The sequence below is a fragment of the Nannospalax galili genome, unplaced genomic scaffold (assembly GCF_000622305.1).
Source record: "Nannospalax galili isolate Female #2095 unplaced genomic scaffold, S.galili_v1.0 scaffold473, whole genome shotgun sequence".
NCBI lineage: Eukaryota > Metazoa > Chordata > Mammalia > Rodentia > Spalacidae > Nannospalax > Nannospalax galili.
In genome coordinates, this window is record NW_008334092.1 from 2,587,136 (window position 1) to 2,606,249 (window position 19,114).

General features: G+C 47.1%; 1 protein-coding gene across 2 annotated transcripts in view; it reads right to left on the reverse strand.

The window, feature by feature from the left end:
- Dlgap3 (DLG associated protein 3) overlaps positions 1-19,114 on the reverse strand; it is a 74,121-nt gene that overhangs the window by 33,187 nt on the left and 21,820 nt on the right. For both annotated transcript variants that reach the window (XM_008829235.3, XM_008829234.1), the window contains exons 2-5: positions 17,211-17,293; positions 14,636-15,793; positions 10,106-10,311; positions 9,773-9,845 (exon numbers count right to left, since the gene is read on the reverse strand). In XM_008829235.3, the coding sequence (XP_008827457.1) occupies positions 9,773-9,845; positions 10,106-10,311; positions 14,636-15,742 (1,386 nt within the window). In that variant the 5' untranslated portion in view covers positions 15,743-15,793; positions 17,211-17,293. The remainder of the gene's footprint in view (positions 1-9,772; positions 9,846-10,105; positions 10,312-14,635; positions 15,794-17,210; positions 17,294-19,114) is intronic.

Below are 19,114 nucleotides of genomic sequence, written 5' to 3' on the forward strand. Positions count from 1 at the left end.
CGCCCAGCAAATAAAAATTATTTTTAAAAAAATCTATTTTAAACTACATTGTACCTTTTATTTTGTTTTGGTGGGAGGGGTTGTTTTTCTTATTTTGTTTGATTTGGTTTAAGGCTTATATGTTTATTTGTTAAGATACATTTGTTATGTAGCTCAGGATGGCTTTGAACGCACTATATGTGACCAAGGTTGGCCTTGAACTCCTGATCCACCTGCTTCTGCTTCCCAAAAGACAAGATTACAGGTGCTTACCACCATGCTCAGCTAAGTTATATTCTTTTTTTTTTTTTTTTTTTTTTTTGAGACAAGTCTCATTATGTTGCCCAGGCTAACCTCAAACAGCCAGGCTCAAAGGATTCTTATGCCTCATTATCCCAAGTACCTGGGACTACACTGCACCCCATATTAAACAATGTCTAAAAGTTTTAAAACTTAAAAGATAAAACTGGCCAAGCACCGTGGTGAAAGCTTAAAATCCCAGCACTTTAGAGGTGGAGACGGATCAGGAATTCAAAGTCATCCTCCATTACGTGGTGAGTTCCTGGGCTACAGGAGACCCTATCTCAAAAAAAAAAAAAAAAAAAAAAAAAAAAAAAAAAGCCCAAGGAAGATTAAATTAAAAGTATGAGGCAATAGGGCCAAGCATGGCAGCACATGCCTGTACTCCCAGCACTTCAGAGGCAGAGGCAGGCGAATGTCTATGAGCTCAAGGCCAGCCTGATCTACATAGTGAGTTCTAGGGAGACCCTGTTTCAAAAAGATCAAAAAAATAAAATTAAAAAAAAATGAGGCAGGGGCTGGAGAGATGGCTCAGGAGTTAAGAATACTGGCTGTTCTTGCAGAAGACCCAGGTTCAAATCCCAGCACCCACATGGCAGCTAACAACTGTCCGTAACTCCAGTTCCAAGGAATCCGAAAGCCTCTTCCATCCTCCAAGGGCATTGCATGACATGGGTGCACTTACCTACACACAGGAAATACACGCATACACATAAAATAAAAATAATAAATAAAATTTTTAAAAATGAGGCAATAGTTCAGGCGTGATGACATTATAAACCCTTGGGAGGCAGAGACAGGCAGATCTGTGAGTTTGAGGCCAGCCTAGATAACATAGTGAGTTCAGAACAACCAGGGTTACATAGTAAAACCTTGTCTCAAATCTAAAAAAAATTTTTAAAAACCAAACCAAACAAAAAACCCCAGCTCCCACTGCCAGGGGCCTCCACTGAATCTGAAACATTGTCAGTTATAGGGCAAGAACAGGGAGGCCAGCTGCACTGCAAATCGGGCTTATGAGTCTGTCGGCTTCCAATATTTTTATTTATTTAGTATGAATGTGCATGATGGGTGTGGGTATGATGTGTGTGTGTGTGTGTGTTTGTGTGTGTGTGTGTGTGTCCACATGCCATGGTGCACGTGTGAGGTCAGAGGATAACTTGGCAGAGTCAGTGCTCTCCTTCCACTATTATGCAGAGCTCCAGGAATGGAACTCGGTCATGAGGTTTGCACAGCAAGTACTTTTTTAAACCAACCGAGCCATATCACCAGCCCTAGCCCAATATTTTACAGAGAATTCTAGGAATGAGACAGAGAAAGGTCTGAGACCTTATCTTGGGTTAAATGGAGGCTGGGTGAATGCACAGCACAGACTAGAGAGGCCCTGAGCCATCCCCACATCTCTCAGTAAGGAAGACTGCACACATGTGCACAAAAGACACAAGGGAGTCTGGTGACAAATGAAAGCCAGGAAAAGCTTGAGAGCAGCCTGGCGTTCCTCTCCCTCACACAGAACCACAGGCAGAGAGGGGAAACCTCACAGAAACAAACCTTACTAGCAAAACTTCTGACCCATCTTTGGCTGAAACTAAAGGTATGCAGACACAACCTATCTGTAGGAAACAAGGCTTAAAATGCAAAAGAAAACAAATTGAGTGAAAACATCAGAGGGTACATGCTGTAGGGAAGGTACATTTCACAGATTTACTTCAGGATTAACAACACAATAAACAGAGCAATCGCAATCTCTAGGAGGTTAAAAAAAAAAGAATCCAGAGTTGTTACACTGTATTACCTAAAATGCTCAGTAGTCAACAAAATATTATGCCATGCAAATAAAGAAAATATAAATGGTCTCACAATGTTGGGTTTATCACACAAAGACTACAAAGTCACTATTATAATCATATTTAAAGAGCTACAGGACATCATGTTTAAAGATAGAAAGGCAAGAACGACAACAATGACTTCATGAATACAAGTCACAAAAAAGAGATGGAAATGGGGAGGAGTTGAGACAGGGTCTCATGTAGCCCAGGCTACCCTTAAACACAGTATGGAGTCCAGGCTGGTACTGAACTCAAGATCTTCCTGTCTCATCTTTCCAGGCAGGTATGCATCACCATATCCAACTTATTTCCTTTAGATTAATTTTTATTTTTTAAGTTATGGACCTCAGAGGCTAGAAGATTCTCTGGACCTAGAGTTACAGGTAATTGTGAGCTGCCTGATATGGGTGCTAGGAACTGAACTCATGTCCTCTGCAAGAGTGGCACATGCTCTTAACTGTGAGCCACCTCTCAGGTCCTTTTGGTTTTTTGTAAGAAAAAACAAATGTGGGGCCAGTGAGACAACTCAGCGGTAAAGGCACTAGCCCTGCAAGCCTGGAGACCTGAGTTCCAGCCCCAAAACTCACATAAAGGGTGTAGGAACTGAGTCCACAAAATTTTCTTCTCGTCTCATGACATGTGCATGCCCACACATATACATGTCTCACACACACACACACACACACACACACACACACACACACACGCACACACACACACACACACGCACACACACACACACACACCCACACACAAACACAACTTTTTTTTTTTTTTTTTTTGTCTTTTTGGACAGTGTCTCCCTGTAGCTCCCAGCTGGCCTGGAACTCGCTATGTAGACCAGGGCTGGCCTTGAACTCATAGAAATCTGCCTTCCAAATGCTGAGACTAAAGGTGTGCACCACCACGCCCAGCATAAACACAACTTTAGGAAAAAAACTTTTTTCAAAGAAACAAATGTGACTTCCGGAGCTGAAAAGTGCAATAACTGAAATGAAAATTTTCGTTGAGGAGTTCAACATAAGAAGTGATCATGCACCTTTAAACCCAGCACTCAGGAGGCAGAAGCAGGCAGATCTCTGTGAGTTCAAGGCCAGCCTGGTCTACACAGCGGGTTCTAGGCCAGCCCCCTACAGGGTAACCCTGTCTCAAAAAGACAAAAAAAAAAAAAGGAAAAAGAAAAAAGAAAAGAAGTTATCAGAAGCCAGGCATGGTAACTTTTAGTGCCAGCACCTGGGAGGCAAAGGCAGGTGGATCTTTGAGAGGCCAGCCTGGTCTACATAATAAGTTCCAGGCCAGCTGGGACTACAGGAAGAGCCCATCTCAAAAAGACCACAAAAAAATAACAACGATCAATAAACTTGAAGAGGAATGAATATAAATTACCCAATCCAAAAAAAAAAAAAAAGGAAAAATAAAACCCAAACTATTGACTAGAACAAGAAAAGCCTCAGAGTTGTGTGAGCCAACATCAAGCATGGCAACATACATACATATAATGGGAGCTCCAGGAAGAGAAAGGAGGAGGAAGAAGAGGAGGAGGAGGGAAAGGAGGAGGGGTGGGGAGGGTGTACAGGGACAGAAAACAGAAAAAAAATCTGAAAAAGTAATGGGCAAGGGCTGGGGATGTAGGTAGAGTGTCTGGTTATCATGCACAACCTGGCTATCATGTTCAACCTCCAACACCACATAAAACCAGACATGCACCCATAAACCAGGCTTGTAACACCAGTCACTCAGAAAGCTGGAGTAGGAGATCATAAATTCAAAGTCATCTGGGCTACAAAGTGAGTTCAAAACCATCCTAGACAAATTAGCAATACCCTATCTCAAAAACAAAATTTTAAGAAAGAAAAAAGGAAGGCCAAGAAATATAGTTCCATGGTAGAGGTAGAGTATTTGCCTGGTATTGTACAAGGCCATAGCTCCAAGGTAGGGATGGAGGCCAGAAAAAAACGTACTAGGTAAATAGTAGTAATGAGGGAGAATTTTCCAAAATTGATGAAAGTCACAAATCAGATTTAGGGAGCATGCGTGCACGCACGCAAATACCACAGTAAAAATGCAGAACACCAAAGTCAAAACAAAATCTCAACAGCAACCAGAAATATGGAAAGACTTAGGAAGACAGTTATGTTGCAACAGATTTCTTAATCCATGGAGGACAAATGACCAAGAAATATCCTCAGAATACTGAGAGAGAATAAACGCTGACGTGGAACTCCCCTAATAAGCTAAACTACATCAAACAGTTTGAGCATGCTACTAACAGAAAGTCACTGGAAAACTAAAAGATATTCTTTAGGAGGAAAGAATTCATAGAAGAAGTCATACTGACATGGAAAAAAAGGGAGAGATGGGGGCAGACATAATTTAGTAGTAATAGCAAAAACTCTAACAAGGGGCTGGGGCCTGCCTCATTTAGCAGAATGCCATCCTAGCAGGCATGACACCCTGGGTTCAATCACCAGTACTGCATAAAACCAAACATGGTGGTGCAGCCTATAATCCCAGCATGCAGGAGGCAGAAGCAGGAGGATTAGGGGTTCAAGATCATCCTTAACTATTTAGCCTGAGCTACATGAAACCCTGTCTCAAAAAACAAAAATCAAAAACCAAAAATCTGGAGAGATGGCTCGGTGGTGGTTTAAGAGCACTGCCTGCTCTTGCAGAGGACTCAGGTTTGATTCCCAGCACCCACATAGCGGCTAACAACTATTTGTTAAATGCAGTTCCAGGGGAACTGACATCCTCTTCTGACCTCCTCAGGCACTGCACGACATGGTCACCCTTACATACATGCAGGCAATACACTCATACACATAAAATAAATAAAATGTCATATACTTCTCCCTCCCCCCAAAACTCAAAATGAACAGTATACATAAATGAAATACAAGAAACAATTTTTTGTGATCTTGGATTAGGCAAAGACAGATTTTACTTCAAAACAAAATTTTCTTAAAAAGAGAAAGTTTGATGAAATAAACTCCCATCAAATTTAATGTTTTGCTGGCTGCAGCGGCTCCTGCCTTTAACCCCAGGACTCATGAGGCAGAGGCAGGCGGATCTCTGTGAGTTCAAGGCCAGCCTGGTGTACATAGAAAGATCCTGTCTCAAAACAAATAATAAGGGGCTGGAGAGATGGCTCAGGGGTTAAGAGCACTGACTACTCTTGCAGAGGACCCAGGTTCAAACATGGCAGCTAACAACCATCCGTAACTCCAGTTCCAGGGGAATTCAACACCCTCTTCTAACCTTTGAGGACATATGCATGCAATACACTCATATACATAAAATAAAAATAATAAATAAAATATGAAAAACTCAAAATAATAATATAAGGGTTTTTTTTGTTTTGTTTTGTTTCTTATCTTTTTGAGATAAGGTCTCCCTGTAGCTCCACCTGGCCTGGAACTTGCTATATAGACCAGGCTGGGCTTGATCTCACAGAGATCCACCTGCCTCTGCCTCCCAAGTGCAGGAATTAAAGGTGTGCGCCACCACACCCAGCTAATAATATGTTTCATCAAGGCCTGGTGCAGGCCTGTCAAACCAGCTATTAAAGGGGCTGAGGCGGAATGGAAAGTTCAATGCCAAGTTGGGCAACCTAGTGAGACCCTGTCTTAAAGTAAAAAGTAAAACGAGTTCTAAGAGCTGGCAAGATGACTCAGCAGGTAAAAAAAAAATCCTGCCACCAATCCTGATGACCAGAATTCCATCCCCAAGACCTGAATGGTGGAAAGAGAGAATCAACTCCCACAAGTTATCTTCTGACCTCCATACACACTTTAGCATGTACACACTCATACACATATACACATACCCCACACATACACACACAAAATAAATAAAAATCAATAACAAATTTAAAAACAAAAGATTTCTGGGATATCGCTCAGTGTACAGTGCTGCTTTAGCATGTGTGAGGCCCTAAGACCAGGAAAAAAAAGGTCTGTGAGATGGCTCAGTGAGTAAAGGTCCTTGGTGCCAAGCCTGACGATTGTCCTCTGACCTCTATATACATGCCTTGGCATATATGTGACCACATACATACACACATATAAATAAATAAATAGATAAGAAATAACAAAAATTGCCTTTTCTTAAACAACATGAAAACATAAGTCACTAAGTAGGAGAAAGCACTGAAGCTGACATCTTAATACTACATTTCTATCATCCAGAATTGTGCGAAAATAATGTTTTCATGTGGGCAATAGGGATAGAACCCAGGGCCTTGTTCGTGCTAGGCGAGTATTCCATCACTGAGCCAGAACCACCCCCTCCTGCCCCAAAATAAATCTCTATTCCTTAAAAAAGGAAAGGAAGAGGTCATCAAAATTAAAGTGCCCTGAGGACTTTGCATTATTCAGAGTGAGAGTGGGAAAACTTGTTAGCTTCAGACTAAGTCAAGTATGCACATTAAAATTATAGGGGTAACCATAAAGAATAAAATGGAATATGTAACTGTCAAACCAGCGTGGGATTTGATTTGGCAGGGAGGAGAATAAAGAAAACTCAATCAATCCAAAGAAGGCTGCAAAGGAATGGGAGAAGCATCAATCCTGCTGGGTGTGGTGACATAAACCTGTAATCTCAGCCCTCAGGAGGCTGAGGCAGGAGGACTGTCACAAGTTCAAGGCCAGCCTGGGCTACACAGCAAGTTATAGGCCAGCCTAGGGTACATAGTGAAACCCTATCTTAAAAACAGAAAGAGAGAGAGAGAAACCGAGACAAAGAGACAGAGGGAGAAGCATCATCTAAGCATCATCTAAAAAGGAAAGGGCAGGTGAGATGGCTCAGCGGATAAAGGCGCTTGCCACCAAGCCTGACAAACTAAGTTCAATCCCTGGAACCCATACAGTAGAAGGAGAGACCTGACTCCTCCTCAAGTGTCCTCTGACCTCCACACGTGCACCTTGGCACCCCCACTCCCATCCCAACAAACAAAATAAATGTAAATAATTAACTAATTAATTAAAACTCAAGATAAACAGAAAACACAAAATAAAAATGATAGAAATAAATCCAAGCATATCAGCAATCACAATAAATATAAATGTACAAAACTCTCAGGCAGTTGTCAAAAGGGTGTAAGATCAAATCTAGCCATAAACTATTTACAGAAGACATACCTGAAACATAGGAGACGGAAAGCTTTAAAGCCAAAGATGGAAAAAGACGTTCAAGGCAAATACTAAACAAAAGCTCCACTCAAAGAGAAAAGCATCGTTAGAGACAATAAGGTAGTATCTCTGGTGCTTTAAACCTCTCTCCTCTTCTGTAAAGCAAAGATTCTAAGTCACACCTCCAGGAGAAATATGCCAAGTATATACACTGTTAGATAATGTAAAGTGGGAGGAAGAGAAAAAAGGAGGAGGAAGGCGAGGAATGGGAAATGTTTGGAAGGTTTAGATTAAAAATTTAGAACATTTGGAACGATCCGAAAAAAAAAAAAAGTGAAGAGTCTGGGAAGGAGACATCCAGGCAAAAGGCATCTTAGCAAAGTCTTAAGGCTGGAGCCACCTGTGGTATCTGTGGAACAGGCAGGGTCAACGTGGGGGGGCGGCGCTCGGCATCAGGAGAACCTGAAGAAGCAGTGGCTAGCTCATGTAGGGCCTTGTAAACCTCAGTAAAGTCCTGGATGGTTACTCTGAGCAACTTGAAGGTTTTGAGCAGAAGGGTAAACAGGTGTGGTTATAGTTCCAAATGATGGCTCTGGCTCCAGTGACAGAGAATGAGTTGAGTTGGGACAAACACAGCAGACCAACCAGAAGACAGTGCAACAGCCCAGGCAAAGCTGGCAGTGACTTGCAGTGCAGGTGGCAAAGCGTGGATGGATCCTGGATATACCATGGGCAGGATTCACAGAAGGACTAGATACGGGGATGTGTGACAGAGAGAAGAGTCAGACTGACTTCAGGAGCTTCAGCGGTAGAGTATGTTGTATGCTCAGCATGGGCAAAGCACTAGGTTCAATTCCCAGCACCAGAAGAGAAAAGAAAGGAAAAGAAAAAAGAATAGGAAAGACTGATTGTGGGCTTTTAGACCAAAAGTCCTAGAAAAATAAAATTGCCATTGTCTAAAAAGGAAAAGGCAGCGGGTAGAGCAGCGATCTGGAGGGGAGGAGGAAGATGGATCAGCTTGGTGTGTGCACTAGACTTCCAAGTGAGATTCAATATGCAGTTCCATGTACATGCCTGGTGTCTCGGGGAGGCTTTGGGCTGGAGTTATGCATCTGGGAGTCATCAGGCTCTCAATAATATTCAAAGCCACAAGCCTAGATGAGATCACCTAGGAGTGGGTGTAGAAAGCAGTGCAGGACAGAGCCCTGGAAAACTCCAGCGGTGACATCCTGAGACTGAGGGGGAGATGTCGGGGTGTGGTGTCCTCAAAGCCACCTAAGAAAAGTGTTTCAGGAAGGAGGGTCATCAACTATGTTAAGTGTTGCCAGTGGTCAAGAAACACGAAGACTCGGTATTAACTAGTAAGATTAGGACCACGGGCCAGCCTGATGCAAAAAGACAGCTGTGCCAAATCAGACTCCCTGATTCAAGAAACGGAACAAAGGAATTCTGAGAGACTGCCTTGGCACACAATGGGAGCCAATGTGGACCGTCTTCTGCATGGCTTTTGTGCCCCCACCCCACAAGCAAACAGCAAAAAATAGCTAACCTTTATGGAGTGCTGGCTATGTGCCAAGCATGCTATTATGATGCCTATTTTTAAATATGGAAAGCAGGGGCTCAAAAAAGTCAAGTAACTTGCCCCAGGTCACTCAGCTAGTAAGTAGCTCAGCTTGTATTCAACCCCATTTCCTACACTTAAATACCAAACCACCATGCCTCCATTTAATTAAGAGGGAGGCCTACACTCAGGTATAGAAATCACATTTTTTTTTTCCTTTGAGACAGGGTTTCATGTAGCCCTGGTTGGCCCCGAACTCCTTATGTAGCCGAAGATGACCTTGACCTTAAGGTAGGCATGTACCATCTCATCCAGTTTTTTGCAGTGCTAAGGGTCAAACCCAGGGCTTCGTGCATGCTAGGTAGGCACTTTACAAGCTGAACTACATTCCCAGCACTGGAAACTCTCTTTTATAAAAACACAACTTAGGGCCAGGCACCTTGTGTGTGAACACAGTTTTCCACTGAGCTTACAAATCCCCTGAGAGCTCTCTAACACTACAATTGTCTTTTGGTTTTGTTTCTTTGAGATTAGAGTCTTACTATGTAGCCCAAGCTGGCCCTGAACTCATTATCTTCTTTCTTCCACCTCCCTAATGCCAAGATTACTGAGTGCTGGGATTAAGTATGTGTTACTGCTCCTGATCTACTACTGTCATGTCAAAGATGAGGAAAGGCAAGGTCTCTTGCTGGTGGTCCCAAGGGGGTAGAGGTAGTGGCAACAGAACTCAGCCCCAGATGGTCTGGAGACTTCAGCTCTGCCTCTGCCTGGCTGGACCTTTCACCTGGGGTGGGCTGGGCTGTCGTCGGTCACAAGTTCACCATTGTGAGCATGCTCAGTGGGTTCTCAGGGATTCTCAGCCTATGTCAGCTCTAAATGTCCCAAGACAGGTTTCTGATTTTAAGGCCTAGACAGAGCACAGAACTGAATTCCCTTTCCCATTCTTCCGTTGGGTACACAGGGTCTCTCCCTACCTGTCCAGTGGTGAGGGAACGGCTGTAGCCAGGGATGGAGCTTCGGGGGTGGATCCGGGGTGGGACACAGCAGCTGAAAAGTCAAATTCTAGAGTCAGAATGGGGGTCTGCTAAAAGACTGAAGACGGTGAATGGAGCCTCTGATCATGGTCTACATCCCAGAATCCCCCCAAAAGACTCCCAGGACACTCTGTAAAAGGACTAAAAAACACTCAAACACTGTGACCAGGGATCACTCTACTTTACATGGAACTACCTAACCAAAACCCAAAGCTCCATCAGGATCTCAGAGTCAGCTCCCTGACCCCACCACCCGGCTCTCTCCGTCCTTACTTGATCCGGGCTGTGTCCACGCTGGAGGAGCGACGCGAGGCAAAGCGCCGAGCGAGTGCTTTGGGAGACGTCTTGGGGCTACCATCCGAGTCTCCACTTTCCTCGTCCCCCATGGCTTTGATGTAGCTGCCGCTCCGCATCCTGCGGCAGGGGATCTCCCCATCCTTGCCACCCGTGGGGTAACCCCCCCAGTCATCTTGCGGCACCTGCAAGGACAAGGGCCTCTATCTCTCAGACATGTCCCTAGTCAGCTTAGAGGCAAGGATCTTATTCCCCACACTGCCAGTGGGAGGCACTCTGGCCCTCTGGGATGCAGGTCACATTCAAGAGCGTGCACAGAGGACTCAGAAGAGAGGTCTCAGACCATTCCCCCTCCCTTGTGGGAGACACTGCATCATCTTTCGGGGACCTTCTGCTCAATAGAAGTCACCTAGAGTCTAGGGATGTGACATACCAATTGCTAAGAAGATGAAGAGCAGAGACCTAAGTGACCTGTCAATCATATGCCCATTGATGCAACATCACCTTCAGTCACATTTTACACCTCTTTTTTTTTTTTTTTTTTGTCTTTTTGAGACAGGGTCTCCCTGTAGCCCCAGCTGTCCTGGAACTCACTATGTAGACCAGGCTGGCCTTGAACTCACAGAGATCCGCCTGCCTCTGCCTCCCGAGTACTGGGATTAAAGGTGTACACCACCACGCCTGGCCCTATACCTCTTTATTTTATGTGTATGGGTATATTGTCTGCATGTGTATAAGTGCACCAGTGTTGTGTACCGCCTGAAGAGGCCCGAAGAGGGTGTCGGATTCCCTAGAACTGGAGTTACGGATGGTTGTTAGCCACCATGTGGGTGCTGGGACCCAAACCCAGGTCCTCTGCAAAACCAGTCAGTGCTCTTAACTGCTGAGCCATTTCTCCAGTCCCAACCTCCATTCTTTTAACCTGTTTCCATTCCCTATTCTCTGACTCACAGGAGTCACAGAAGGTGTTAGGCAGGGAGCACCTCCAAGCATTCCAGTCTGGACCAAAGCTAGATGGCTGGAAGACCAGGACCCAGGCAGGGGCTCAAGTGGCAGGAGGGAAACCAATTAGAAGGCTGAGGCTATGATGCAGGCAAGAGATGATGAGGCCTGAATTAAGAGAATGAGAATGAGGGACGAGGAGGAGATGGAGATGAGCATTAAGGAGCAGCAGCACGCCTGATTAGAGGGGGAAGGAAGAGGCGGGGAGGAGTCCAGGATGACTGAGAAGGCTGATGGCTGTAGACCTGGTGGTGAGGAGGAAGATGCTGTTGTTCACTGAGCCACAGAACCCCAGACACAGGTTTGGGGAGAGGTGACAGGTTTAAAGTTGAGAACCTGGAGTTTGACCTACAACAACTGAGAAGGGGTTGTATGTTTCGTTCTGGGGTTCACGGAGGGAGATTGGCCAAAGGCAGACATGTGGAAGTCAGAGATGGCAGCTGGGTCCCCAGGACTGAAGGAGACACCCCCAGGAGGAAGAGGAAAAAGACAACTGAGCAAAGACCCAGTGGCATTCTAAAAAGGACTGCAAAGAAAGGAAGAGGAGCCTGTGAACACACCTGAGAAGGAGTGGGCCGAGGGGTGGGGGTGTCAGGAGAATGCCATGTCACAGAAATGAGACATTTCAAGAAGAAATGTCGATTATGGCAAATGCCACAGTGCGCTCTGAGGTTAGTAACTCACGCTCCGGAGTTAGGCAACCTAGTGCAAATTCTGGCCCCATTACTTGCTAGCTAGTTGAACCTGAGCAAAGCAGATGAAGTTTTAAGCATCAGTTTCCTTGTCTTCAAATTGGTAGTAATAGTAATTACACCTACACCAGAAGGTCAGTGGGAAAGATTAAACAAGCCAATACCGAGTACCCAGAACACAGAAAGCCTTCTGTAAACGCTGACAGCTATTACAGGCAATGAAGGTGTTGTGGGGAGATGGGTGCCCAGAGACCCACTGCCATGGCACTTTCAGGAACAGGACGTGGAAGTTTGACTGTGGTAGGGGGAAGTGAAGGAAGAAGGAATCTACGCTCCAAGAATTTAGGTAGAAAGGGAAGATGGGGAGGGGATGAGGTTGAGGAAAGATGTTTTAGTATAAAAGCAACTGTGATAATGTTTTCAGGCTGAAAGCCAGCCAAGGTAGTCCTTAACTACAGGGGCAGTGGAGGGATGAAGGATCAGCCTGGGATGGGGGGGGTCCATGATGGTCGTTTGTGCTGTGAAGATTGAGATCTATTAGGAGAAGGTTGGGAGAGGCAGCGAGAATTTAAAACACTTGTAAGGAAGAAGTTAAACAGAGCAAGAATGGGGGCTCCAAGAAGGGCTGAGCAAGGGAGACTAAGGGAGAGGCGAGTACAGGAAGGGGACAGGGAACATCCCAGGAAGGAGCAGGTTCAGTGAGCGCCCAGGGCACTATACTTATTCATCACAAGATGAATAAGATTCTAAGAGCCGGAACAGTGATCCAGAAAAGGCTCATGGACAGACTGGTGTCCAGCAAGAGAGCAACTCAGCTTCAAAAAATGGATGGGAAGTTGGGGTAGCAAAGCATTCCTGCTGTAATCACAACACTTGGGAGGTGGAAGCAGGTAGAAGCAACCTGGGCTACACAGTGAATTCAAGGCCAGCCTAGGCTACATAAGACTTTTTTTTTTTTTTTTTTTAAAGGGAGAGACGGAGGGGGCAGTCCAGTGAAGATACCTGTTCTGATAGGACCAGCCTCTCTGCTTTTATGCCAGGAGAGCACCAGGCTGTCTGGAAAGTTCCTGCAACCTTTTGATTCCCCCACAAATAGGCTCAGATTCCCCGCCCCCATCCACCCACATTGTGCCAAGATGCTCTGGAACCTGCAGTCCCTGAGGATCACCCCTGCCCCCATCCTCTAGAAAGGAATGGCAGGAAGCCAGCAGATGGGACGGCCAGGGCACGCTCTGCCACACTGCAGGGCTCCCACTCCACAGCCACTGCAGAGCTCCTTGCTCCTCTGCAGGACACTGTGAGGTGCATGTTAAAAAGGAAGCCCCCAGGGAGGTCAAGACAGCCCTGGAGAAGCAGCAGGGAACAGCAAAATGGTGGCAAGGCTCTGGAGAGAGCCAGGTCTGGTTACAGGAGAGGAAGGATGAGTGTTCCCTCCTTGCACCCTTCAGTTCTCAACTTAGAGCACCCTGGCAGGGAGCAATCTAAAGCCAACCACATAACTTGCCTCCCAGAAGTCTCTTCCCGCTTCTGCTATGGTCCTATTTGCTCCCTGGGGCTCTCATGAGATCTCCCAGGAGAGCACTAAATGTACAACTTACCAGCAAAGCCAATGTCACCCTAAAGGCCCATACAAGCTCACCTCTCCATACCTTCAATCATACTATAGGCTCTGTCAGGAACACCTTCAATCTACACTTGACTAACTCCAACTCCTCCACAGAGATTTAACTTGGTGAATCTTCCTTCCAGAAGCCTTCACAAGCTACCCCTGGCCACCGTCACCAGGTGAGTGAAAGACTTGCTCTGTGTTCCCAAAGGGGGCCCAGGATTCTCTTCTGTCATAGCACATGAGTATATTCCATCTGCTTTCTGGTCTATCCCCTCTAAACTGTGAGCTCTCAGCAGCAGGTGTCTGCCACTGTATCCACAGCACCCAGGAAACGCTCAAAGAATGACTGTAGATTAACCACCTAGGAAGAATGCAGGCTTTGGCAATAACCCTAAATCTGCTGGACCTCTAAAACTTGAACTTACTCTTCCTCCTAAAATGACAGGGGTGCTCACAAATTCAACGAGTTGGATGAGGCTGGTATAAAAGCTCTGAGGAGAGGGGTCAGAGTTCCTCTTAGCTTTGATCACAGAGTTTAGGTAGGACAGGATCGAATAACATTTCAGCCATCATCTGCACCATCCATTCTCAGGAAGCCCTGCCTGGAAGGACAACTGGGCTGAGACTCCACTGTGCTCCAGTCTAGAAAAACCCTCAAGATGCCCCCCTCCCCACCCAGGGCTCCTCCATAGTTTCCTGGGCTGTCCCACCACAGGTAGACCAGAATGACAAACCCAAGTAGAGGTATGTTCTGGAAACTGATCTTCACGTTCCAATAATGAGATCATCCAGATTTGAGCAGAAAAGGTCTAGGGAAGGGCTTGGGGCAGGAGGACTGCTTCAAAATGCCAAGCTCTTAGCTCAAGGGCAGTGCAGCAGGGAGCACCACACTATCCTATCCACTACCATTCCTTAACCATATGCTGCCTTCAACTTCAGAAGACAGAGGTCAGCACATCTTGTCCAAACCAGAAGGTCAATAAGAAGTCTTCCTGGCACTGATGCACACAGATTAAGGTTCCCTTCATTGCACAAACGAGGAAAATGAGGCACCAAAGGGAACTCAGGCTGTCAGAGGCAGAGCCTCTCTGCCTCCAAGCCCTCCAACACAGGGACAGCTGGGTTCATCCAACCATGCCCACTGTTTCCCAGCTGCCCAGATTGGTGAGGACTCAGAACTTGGTTCCCCACCCAACAAAGCCTCACCTGCAGATAATGATAAGTCCTGGCTTTGGCCTTGGTCTCTGGACCCAGGAGTCCCTTGCCTGGCCCAGACCCTGGGTATCCATCCCGGCCCTGGTTGACCATCATGGTATGCCAAGCACTTCGCTTGACCGACTGTCCATCCAGTGACATGGACATGCCAGTGCAGGCAAGGCAGCGGCCTTCTGACCCGCCTGAACGCCCCTTGAAGCTCAAGTCCCGGTAGGACCCATCTGGAGCATCCAGGCAGAAGGGCCCACCAGGCTCCCCGGGGGGCCTCCCACCCGCCAGGAAGCCACTATCACTGTCCAAATTGTCGTCAGAGCTCCACCAGCCCGTGGCCTTGGTCTGGTGCCGCCCATCCCCCTTGCGGTCCTTGCTCTTGCTCCTCTTGCCATGCCGGGACTGGTGGTGGTGGTGATGGTGGTGGTGATGGTGGTGGTGGGAGGTGTGAGGGCCTCCAGAGCCTGGGCCAGGATAGTTTTCTCCCCCAGAGCCGCCTCTTCCCTCGGCCTTCGGCCCATTATAGTCCCTCTTCCCCGGCGCCTCCAGAGAGTGGGACTTGGCAAAAAGCTTCTGCACAGAGTGAACCAGGTGCCGGATGCGGCTAGGGCTCTCGCTGCGGGTCTCAGGGGCAGTGCCAGACCCCTGTCCGGGCCCAGGCCCAGCCCCTGCTGGACCTCGCTGGTATGGGAGTGTGTGGAAGCCATCTTGTTGAACAGGCAACTGCTTTTCAAACTGATCCAAAAGTGTGGGAGGCAGGCGGGTGGTACCCTTGCCTTGTGGATGGCCCACACAGTCTTCACAGGTGTCGAAGGGGCCCTGGCCGGGGTACATCCTGGGGAAGGTGCTGCTGCCTCCCCCAGCCCCGGCCCCCCCTGGCCCTCCCTCAGGACCTACTGATGGACCCTCGCTCAGGCTCAGAGGCCCTTCTGGAGAAAGGTGACCCAGGCCAGCTCTTGGGGCGCAGAAGCGGGGCTCGGTGGAGAAGGCCTCCCTGGAGCCCAGCAGGTACGGGGCCCTGGCAGCTGGGCCCACGTCCATATGCTGTTGGTCAGCAAAGCGGGCTGGGCGGGGATGGCTGCCTCGGTCGCCATGGTAACCCCTCATGGCCTCAGCAAAGGCTCTTCATACTGTTGGGGGCCAGGCCCCAGGAACCTCCTGAGAAAATAGGGAGAAAAGGGATTCGAACTGAACAACAGGCACTTCACCTAAAATCATCTTTCATTAAGCATTGTGGTACCCTGTAGGTAACGCATACCAATTTATTATGATTTATTATGCTATTTTTCCACACATGGGCTGAAAAGTCCTTAAAACAGTCATGATAGACAAAGACAGAAGGGCACAAAATAATCCCATTATTCATCAAATGCTGCAAATTTGATAAATACTTATTCACGAGAGGAAATGCTTTCAGCCAAATGGGCTTTTAAATATCCTTAGATTATCAAAAACAAAAAGAGACCCAACCAGACATACAACATATTCAAAGAAACCAGTCATTAGGTGAACTAGCTTTTAACAAGCAGGGTTTTAGCAAATTGATCCAGAGCCATCCCCGTGCCCCAACCCTATCCCACATGCCACCGCTGCAGATGCCAGGCCTCAGGGTCACAGTGCCCAGCACTGTGATGAAAAAGGATGCAAGACTCAAGTCTACATCTCCACACCACTCCACAGAAAAACCCTCCTCTTCCCTCCACATCCACTGCCTTCTATCTGGCTGCAGGCTCCTTTCCTCCCCCCAGGACTGAGTTAGGAAGGCAAACCTGAGTTGACTCCTTCCTTTGCTGGTTTCCCAGTGAGATTTCCCCCTTTTCCCTATTATGCCCCACTATGCTCCCTCTCCACAGGAGGGGCATCATGAAGGGAGAAAAGACTCCAGAAAAGGAATGCTGGCTATTCCAGGCACATCTGACCACCGGACTGAGAGTGGAACCCAGGAGTTCCTCCTCCGAGGAACAGTGGGCCAGCAAGGCAGGGAGCCAGTGGAGAAGCAGCTCTGGAACCAGTGTCTCTGGCCCCCATCCCAGGCTTGCCAAGGCTACAGGACAAGAGAGGTCAGCTCTCAGCAAGAGCTGCCTCCAATCAGGGCTCCAGGAGCTGCCAGGACAGGAGCTATGACAGGAGGAGGTGACAGCAGGAGGGACAGGGACGGAGCACCTGGCAGACGGAGCCTTCCCTCATCCCAGGCCAGCTCCTGGGCCATCTGCTGACTAGAAGGAGATGACAGTCTCAAAGACTCCAGACAGCAGCAGTACCTCTTAAGACTGAATCTCCCTTCCTCCCCATACGTATCACTTCCCCACAACCATCCTGCTCTGGCTTCTTCCAGAAGTCCATAGCTCATCTCTATTTCCCAAGGACTAGTGATGCACCAGGTACTGTGCATGCCTCAAAGTCTCTAAGCCCGCTGAAATCCTGTAATGCAGATACTATCCACACTGACCAGGAAAAAATGGAGCTCAAAATGGTGAGGTTGCAAAGCCAGTAAGTGGGTGAGTCACTTTGAACCAAGTATTTGGATTTGAGAATCTGAATCTAACCCCCATCTCCCAGATTTCCTACCACTCACCATCCGGGGTGTCCCATCCTCGATGTCATGATCCCCACCACCAGGCAGAATCCTAACTTCAGCAGGCTCAGGACCACTGGCTCCTGAAGGAAAAGAAAGAGGTACTTAGCAAAGGAAAAATGAAATTTTTCCTGGAGTCCTCAAGATGGGTCTCTGGCCCTTACAGCTTCCATTCCCAACCCCCCAAACCAGGACTGATTGGATCCCCCATGATGCAGAGCCTTCAGACCCCCAGGGAAATGAAGTTGGCTTCATTATGTAAATGTGTGCAAATGAGCTCACAGGTTGGCCTACCTCCAACTGCAGGTGTTTGTGTGATCTGTCCATGGCACTGAACCTCAGTATTTTTCATTGCCCTTAAACATGGCTGCATTCCACAGACATTTGTTGAGCATCTACCACAAGTAAGACTGAATGAGAAGACTACAGGGGTCATTTAAGTGTGGCTCCATCCTCATGGGGCCTGTAGTCTAACAGGAACCGCCTCTCATACAACAGAGCTATCAGGTCTCTCTATTTTGACACAAACTGTTCCTTTCTCCTAGAGTCTCCTTTCATCCACCCTCAAGCTCTCTTCCTGGCTAACACTTACTCATATGAATCCCCACATTCCCATGGAGACTTTCTGTACTCTTTATTCTGGGTTATGCCTCTCAATTGGGCTTTTTTAACACCCTGGGTACCACCAGGAAAGCAGCTATCACACTGCACTGAAATTGTTTGCTTCAGTCTCCATCTCCCTGACTACCGTGTGGTCTCCAACGTGGGGGGAATCAGGTACTAGTCATCTGTGGATCTCTAGCATCTGACCCAGGGCTTTACACAGAGGTGGTCCTAGTAAGTGTTCACCAAGAAGATAAAAGGGCTATGCTGGAGAGAGATGACAAAATGTTAGGCTATCCTGGACAACAGCAAGCCCAGACTCAGTAGAGAAAAACCAAGGAAGGCTTCCCGAGAAGAGGGTATTGGAAGTACAAAATGGCCATGTATTCCAGAGACAAAGGTTGGGTGGGTGATATTTTCCAATGAAGAAATCTGCAGATACAAAATAGACATATGCAAATAAGGAATTATGAGGAGTGGGCTGGGAAAGCTCCAGAAGCCAGTTAGGGTTTGGAAAATACTCGAAGAGAGAGTTAGAAAGGAAGATGACTCTGAAGTTTGCAGCAGCCGTGACTGGAAGACTAATGATGTCATTATTAGACACAGGGATGTCAGGAAAAAGAGCTGGCTTTGCAGGCATGATTAATAATAGTGAAAGAGACACAGTCAGACATCAGGAAGAACTTTCTGACCCTGAGGGATGTGAGACAATGAAGAAGATTGTGGAAGTTCACGGGAATCTTCCATAGGGGACAGAGTTAGACATATCCAGCTCCCAGCCCACCTTTGGGCCTAGACCAAAGGAACTGTTGGTTATCTTGCCTAGAGAAACAATGGGGTGACCTCACTGATACCAAGTGCCTGGCTCTATGGCAATTCTCCTCCACTGCCCTTTTGCTAGGATAATTAAGGGGAGTTCAGGCCCCTCAAGCTCTTGAAGACAAACACCTAGAAGCATCTCCCCACCGAGGATAGAAGCTTTGACAGACTGAACTTTATTTTGTCCATGACTGTTCCCTCTTTCTGCCCCAGGAATGTATGTCTGAGAATCACAGTACAAAGGCCACTTTGGCTAAGCCCCATACCATATTTACTTTGCTTATGGTCATGTCAAACTGGAACCTCACACTGAACCCTCCAATGATGGTCCTCCTCATGTGCTCCCTGCCCCCAGCAACCCAAGGTGCTGCTGTCAAGCTGCTGAGCTGTCGCCAAGACATTGTGTTTTTGAGAAAAGATCTCGTGTAGCCCAGGCTGGCCTCAAACTCATTATGTAGCCAAGGATGGCCTTGAACTCCTGA